Below are 7,176 nucleotides of genomic sequence, written 5' to 3' on the forward strand. Positions count from 1 at the left end.
GGATTTTCCCAAATTTCCCATCCTGAGCCTCCCCTGGCACAGCTCGGGGCCGTTCCTTTGCCCTGCCCGCGCTCCCTGGGATCAGATCCCAAACAGATCCCTGGAATCCCCCTGGATTTCCCGCTGTTTCCCAGGGTTTCCCACGGCTTTCCCAAGGATTTCCCAGGGATTTGGGGAGCACCAGGCACCTCCAGCACGTGTTTGACCACGGCGTCGGTGGTGCCGAACAGATCCACGCCGGTGATGCCGCGCACGTCCGACTCCACGGCGCCGGGGGACAGGTTCTTCTTCCGGAGCCCTGGGGGGCAGGAAAACCCGGGAAAACCCGGGAAAAACCCGGGAAAAACCCGGGAAAACCAAGGGATTCAGCACCCGGATCCAGCAATTCCAGGGGGTTTTTCCTCCCTGTTTTTTTCCCTCTCCAAGGGAGATCTCCAGGGATTCCCTGCAGGGATGGGGATCCAGCCCTGCCTGAGCCCCTCCCGACGCTTCCCAACCCTTTTTCCATGGAAAAATCATCCCAGATTTCCAGCCCTGGCACAGCTCGAGGCCCTTCCCTCTTGTCCTGCCCCATTCCCTGGGATCAGATCCCAAATTTCCCCCTGGATCAGATCCCAAATCCCCCTGGATCAGATCCCAACCCCCCCCTGGATCAGATCCCAAATCCCCCCTGGGATCAGATCCCAAACCCCCCCTGGATCAGATCCCAAATCCCCCCTGGATCCCCTTTTTTCAGCTCCCTCAGGATCCTCCATTCCCTTTTCCAGCCCCTCATTCCCGGCTGTCCCAGGAGTTTTTGGGATCCCTCACCAGAGGTGTCCTACACCCATTCCCACTCCCAATTTTCCCCTCTTTTTCCATGGCTTTTCCCGGTTTTTCCCTGGAATCTCACCGGAGATATCCCAGACTCTCACGCTCTGGTCCATCCCACTCCCACTCCTGGTTTTTCCCATGGATTTTCCCTGGAATCTCACCAGATATATCCCAGACTCTCACACTCTGGTCCATCCCACTCCCATTCCTGGTTTTTCCCTGGAATCTCACCGGAGATGTCCCACACCCTGACAGTCTGGGTTATCCCACTCCCACTCCCAGTTTTTCCCATGGATTTCCCTGGAATCTCACCGGAGATATCCCACACTCTCACAGTCTGGTCCATCCCACTCCCACTCCCACTCCCACTCCCAGTTTTTCCCGGATTTTCCCTGGAATCTCACCGGAGATGTCCCAGACCCTCACACTCTGGTCCATCCCACTCCCACTCCCGGTTTTTCCCTGGAATCTCACCAGATATATCCCACACCCTGATGCTCTGCTCCATCCCACTCCCATTCCCAGTTTTTCCCATGGATTTTCCCTGGAATCTCACCAGATATATCCCACACCCTGATGCTCTGGTCCATCCCACTCCCATTCCCAGTTTCTCCCGGTTTTTCCCTGGAATCTCACCGGAGATGTCCCAGACCCTGATGCTCTGCTCCATCCCACTCCCACTCCCAGTTTTTCCCATGGATTTCCCTGGAATCTCACCGGAGATGTCCCAGACTCTCACGGTCTGGTCCATCCCACTCCCATTCCCATTTTCCCATGGATTTTCCCTGGAATCTCACCGGAGATGTCCCAGACCCTGACGGTCTGGTCCATCCCACTCCCATTCCCATTTTCCCATGGATTTTCCCTGGAATCTCACCGGAGATGTCCCAGACCCTGACGGTCTGGTCCATCCCACTCCCATTCCCATTTTCCCATGGATTTTCCCTGGAATCTCACCGGAGATGTCCCAGACCCTCACGCTCTGCTCCATCCCACTCCCATTCCCAGTTTTTCCCATGGATTTCCCTGGAATCTCACCGGAGATGTCCCAGACCCTGACGGTCTGGTCCAGGCTGGCCGACACCACCAGGTCCTCGCTGGGGTGGAACTGGGCGCACATCACGTAGTGGTTGTGCCCTGTCAGGACGCTGAGCCCAAATCCAGGACGGAATTCCGTGAAAATCCCGGAGCCCGGCAGCGCCCGGGGGGGTTGGGAACTCTGGGATGGGAGCTGGGCACTCCCAGGGGATCTGGGATCCATCCCTGGAATCCCAAAGGACCCGGCCCGGGGGATCCCGGGATGGTTTGGGACGGGAGAGAGCCCAAAGATCCCCAAAATTCCAAGGGTGGGGACATTCCCAAAATCCCAGGGGGCTCCAGCCTGGCCCGGGGCAGTCCCAGGGATGGGGAATCCATGGAACTCCCTGGGCCTGGGAATTCTCTGCCCTCCCTGGGAAGGGCTCATCCCAGAATCCCAGGGAATCCCAGGGAGGATTGATCCCAGAATCCCAAGGAAGGATTTATCCCAAAAACCCAGGGATTCCCAAGGAAGGATTTATTCCAAAATCCCAGGAAATCCCAGGAACCCCAAAAATCCCAGGGAATCCCAGAATCCCACAGAGGATCTATCCCAAAATCCTGGGAATCCCAGGGAGAACTGATCCCGAAATCCCAGACAAGGATTTATCCCGGAGTCCCAGGGAATCCCAGAATCCCAGGGAAGGGTTTATCCCAGGAATGCCAGAATCCCTGGATCTCGGGAATCCCAGGGAATCCCAGGAATCCCAAGATATCCCAGGGAAGGAATCAGAATCCCAAGGAACCCCAGGGAACCCCAGAATCGCAGGAAATCCCAGAGAAGGGTTTATCTTAGGAATCCCAAGGAGTCCCAGGGAATCCCAGGAAATCCCAGGGAGTCCCAGGAGTCCAAGGAGTCCCAGGAAATCCCAGGGAAGGGTTTAAATTAGGAATCCCAAGGAATCCCAGGAAATCCCAAGGAATCCCAGGAGTTCCAGGAGTCCCAGGGAATCCCAGGAACCCCAGGAAATCCCAAGGAATCCCAGGAAATCCCAGAAAATCCCAGAAAATCCCAGGAAATCCCAAGGAATCCCAGGAATTCCCCGGAAATCCCAGGAAATCCCAGGAAATCCCAGGAATTCCCAGGAAATCCCAGGAATTCCGGCCTCACCAGACGCAGGTGCGGGACTGCCAGTTCCAGACGCGGATGGTTTGGTCGTCGGAGGCGCTCAGGATCCAGGGATACTCCTGGGAGAGAGGGAATGGGAGAGGGAATGGGAGAGGGAATGAGGGAATGGGAGAGGGAATGGGAGAGGGAATGAGGGAATGGGAGAGGGAATGAGGGAATGGGAGAGGGAATGGGAGAGGGAATGGGAGAGGGAATGAGGGAATGGGAGAGGGAATGGGAGAGGGAATGGGAGAGGGAATGGGAGAGGGAATGGGAGAGGGAATGGGAGAGGGAATGGGAGAGGGAATGGGAGAGGGAATGGGAGAGGGAATGAGGGAATGGGAGAGGGAATGGGAGAGGGAATGGGAGAGGGAATGGGAGAGGGAATGAGGGAATGGGAGAGGGAATGGGAGAGGGAATGAGGGAATGGGAGAGCCCAGCCCGGGAACTGCCCATCCCCAGGGAAAAATCCTCTGGGAAGGGATCCCGGAGGGCTCCCGGGAAGTGATTCCCAAGAGGAATTGATTCCCGTTAAAAGATCCCCGCTGGAGATTCCCAGGAAGGAATTCCCAGGAAATAAACCACCCCAGAATTCCCAGGAAGGGGATTCCCACTGGAGGAGATTCCTGGGAAAACCAGGGTCGGTGAAAAAATCCCACCAGGAGATTCCCTAGGGAGGAGATTCCCACCAGAAATCCTGGATTCCCAGAAAATCCCGGGATTCCCAGAACTCCAGAATCCCCGGGATAACCCCACATTCCCAGGAGAACCCTGCATTCCCAGAACCTCAGAATTCCCGGGAGAACCCTGCATTCCCAGAATTCCCAGGAGAACCCCCAGAATTCCCAGAACTCCCAGGAGAACCCCCAGAATTCCCAGGAGAACCCTGCATTCCCAGAATTCCCAGAATTCCCAAGAGAACCCCCAGAATTCCCAGGAGAACCCCCAGAATTCCCAGGAGAACCCTGCATTCCAGAATTCCCAGGAGAGCCCTGCACTCCCAGCATTCCCAGAATTCCCAGGAGAACCCTGCATTCCCAGAACCCCCAGAATTCCCAGGATATCCCTGCACTCCCAGCATTCCCAGAATTCCCAGGAGAGCCCCCAAGCTCCCGGGATCACCCCAGAACTCCCTGGAGAGCAGACTCCCACTGGAGGCTGCCAGAAATCCCGGATTCCCGGGAGAAGCCCGGATTCCCAGACCCCCCAGAATTCCCAGAATTCCCAGAATTCCCAGAATTCCCGGGCTCACATGGTGGAAGAAGGTGGTGCGGATGTAGTCCAGGTGGCCCAGCAGGGTGAAGAGGCAGCGCCGCAGTTTGTAATTCCACACCTGCAATCCCAGGGAGAATTCCAGGGGAATTCCCGGAATTCCAGCCCAGCAGCAGCACCCCATTCCCATTTGTGCCCGGGATTTTTCCCTGCTGGGTCCCAGGTTTTTGTGCTCATGTCCAACTGGCAATCCCAGATGGCTCAATCCCAAATCCCAGATTTTATTCCCAGAAATGCCGAGCAGGGCGCCAGGGCTCATCCCAGCCCTGGCCAGGCTCAGGGTTTGGGGGAAAAAGGGGAGAAAATGGGGGAAAATGGGAAAAAAAAGGGGAATAATGGGAAAAATTTGGAAGAAAATGAGAAAAAATTTGGAAGAAATGGGAAAAAAATGGGGAAACAATGGGGGAAAATTGGGGAAAAATGGGGGGAAAAATGAGAAAAAATGGGAAAAAATGGGAAAAAATGGGGGGAAAATGGGGGGGGAAATTGGGGGAAACAATGGGGGAAACAATGGGGAAAAAATGGGAAAAAATGGGAAAAAAATGGGGGGAAAATTGGGGGAAATGGGGGGAAAATGGGGGGAAAAATGGGGGGAAAAATGAGAAAAAATGGGAAAAAATGGGGGGAAAATGGGGGGAAATGGGGGGAAATGGGGGAAACAATGGGGGAAAAATGAGAAAAATGGGAAAAAAATGGGGGGGGAAATTGGGGGAAAACAATGGGGGAAACAATGGGGAAAAAATGGGAAAAAATGGGGGAAAAATTGGGGGAAAATTGGGGGAAAGTTGGGGGAACAATGGGGGGGAAATTGGGGGGGAAATTGGGGGGAAAATTGGGGAATAATGGGGGAAAACAATGGGGGAAACAATGGGAAAAAAATGGGAAACAATGGGAAAAAAATGGGAAAAAATGGGAAAAACAATGGGGGGAAAAAAATGGGGGGAACAATGGGGGAAACAACGGGGGAAAAATGGGGGAAAAATGGAAAAAAAAAAATGGGAAAAAAAATGGGAAAAATGGGGAAAAATGGGAAAAAAGGGGAAAAAAGGGGAAAAAAAGGGGAAAAAATGGGAAAAAAATGGGGGGAAAATGGGGGGAAACAATGGGGGAAACAATGGGGGAAACAATGGGGGAAACAATGGGGGAAACAATGGGGGGGAAAATGGGGGGAAAATGGGGGAAAATTGGGGGGAAAATTGGGGGGAAAATTGGGGGGGAAATTGGGGGAAAATTGGGGGAAAATTGGGGGGAAAATGGGAAAAAATGGGGAAACAATGGGGGGAAAATTGGGGGTTAAAATTGGGAAACAATGGGAAAAAAAATGGGGGAAACAATGGGGGAAACAATGGGGGGAAATTGGGGGGGAAATGAGAAAACAATGGGGGGAAAATGGGAAAACAATGGGGGGAAACAATGGGGGGAAATTGGGGGGAAAATGGGAAAACAATGGGGGGAAAAATGGGGGAAAAAGGGGGAAACAATGGGGGAAACAATGGTGGGAAAATTGGGGGAAAAATGGGAAAAAAATGGGAGAAAAATGGGGGGGGAAAAAATGGGGGGAAATTGGGGAAAAACTGGGGGAACTGGGAAGGCTGACCTTGATTTTGTAGTCATCCCCCCCGGACACGAAGAGCGGCTGCTGCTTGTGGAAATCGATGCCTCGGACGGGCCCTGGAACAGAAACCCCCTCAGCATTCCTCTGGGGTTCTTTCCCTGGTTTTTTGGGAAATTTTTTCCCCCAAATCTTTGGGAACTTTCCCTAAATTTTTGGGATTTTTTCCCCCCAATTTAGGGGAATTTCCCCCCCACCTTGGAGCCAAACCCAGAAGCACCACGGGTTCAAGGGGATCCCAAACCCCCAGAATTCCCAAACTTCTCCTGGTTTTTCCTGGGTTTTCCCAGAATTTTTCCTTTTTTTTCCTGGAAACTTTCCCAGTTTTCCTGGACTTTTCCCGTTTTTTTCCCATTTTTCCCCCATTTTTTCCCATCGTGCTGGTTGAACCTGTCACGGAGAGAGCTCACAGAACCCACCCCAAACCTTTAGGAATTCTCCCCCAAATATTTGGGAACACCAGGGGTTCAAGGGGATCCCCAAAACCCCCAGAATTCCCAAACTTCTCCTGGTTTTTTGTGGGTTTTTTCCCAGAATTTTTCCCATGTTTTCACTGAATTTTTCCCCCATTTCCACCATCGTGCTGGCTGAACTTGTCACTGAGGGTGCACAGGGGGGACCCAACCCAAATTCCCTTTGGGAATTCTGCCCTGGAGCCAATCCCAGGAGCACCACGGGCTCAGGGGGATCCTGGAACCCCCAGAATTCCAGAATTTTCCCATTTTTGCCCCATTTTCACCATCGTGCTCACTGAATTGTCACTGAGGGCGCACACAGGACCCAGCCCAAACCTTTGGGAATTCTCCCTCAAAACCTTTGGGAATTCCCCCCCAAATCTCAGGGAGCTCTCCCAGAACTCTGAGAACTTCAGGATTTTCCCGTTTTCCCCCGTTTTTGCCCCATTTTACCGTCGTGCTCGTCGAACTTGTCGATGAGGGTGCACATGCGGTAGTCCCAGAGCTGGATGACGCCATTGTGGAGGCTGCTCAGCACCCAGGGCCGCTTGGGGTGGAAGGACAGCCCTGGGAAAGGAGGGAAAAGGTGGGAAAAGTGTGGGAAAAACCTGGGGAAACCTGGGGAAAACCTGGGGAAAATCCGGGAAAAGGTGGGGAAAAAAATGGGGGAAAAAACCTGGGAGAAGGGTGGGAAAAAAAACTGGGAAAAACCTGGGGAAAACCTTGGGGAAAGGGTGGGGAAAACCTGGGAAATAAACTTGGGAAAACCTTGGGGAAAATCCAGGAAAAGGGTGGGAAAAACCTGGGAGAAGGGTGGGAAAAGGTGGGGGGAAAAAATG

At 53.3% G+C, this 7,176-nt stretch overlaps 1 protein-coding gene across 4 annotated transcripts in view; it reads right to left on the reverse strand.

Moving 5' to 3' along the window:
- The window catches only part of COPA (COPI coat complex subunit alpha), a 29,806-nt gene that overhangs the window by 21,724 nt on the left and 906 nt on the right, over positions 1–7,176 (reverse strand). The window contains exons 2-7 of one of the 4 annotated variants that reach the window (XM_059870988.1): positions 6,791–6,904; positions 5,868–5,941; positions 4,251–4,331; positions 3,002–3,078; positions 1,852–1,961; positions 189–298 (exon numbers count right to left, since the gene is read on the reverse strand). In XM_059870988.1, coding sequence (XP_059726971.1) covers positions 189–298; positions 1,852–1,961; positions 3,002–3,078; positions 4,251–4,331; positions 5,868–5,941; positions 6,791–6,904 — 566 coding nt within the window. Of the gene's footprint in view, positions 1–188; positions 299–1,044; positions 1,175–1,217; positions 1,267–1,610; positions 1,660–1,851; positions 1,962–3,001; positions 3,079–4,250; positions 4,332–5,867; positions 5,942–6,790; positions 6,905–7,176 lie in introns of those variants that run through there. The other 3 variants (XM_059870991.1, XM_059870990.1, XM_059870989.1) reach the window with 3 other exon arrangements.

This window comes from Haemorhous mexicanus, chromosome 31 (assembly GCF_027477595.1).
Source record: "Haemorhous mexicanus isolate bHaeMex1 chromosome 31, bHaeMex1.pri, whole genome shotgun sequence".
Lineage (NCBI taxonomy): Eukaryota > Metazoa > Chordata > Aves > Passeriformes > Fringillidae > Haemorhous > Haemorhous mexicanus.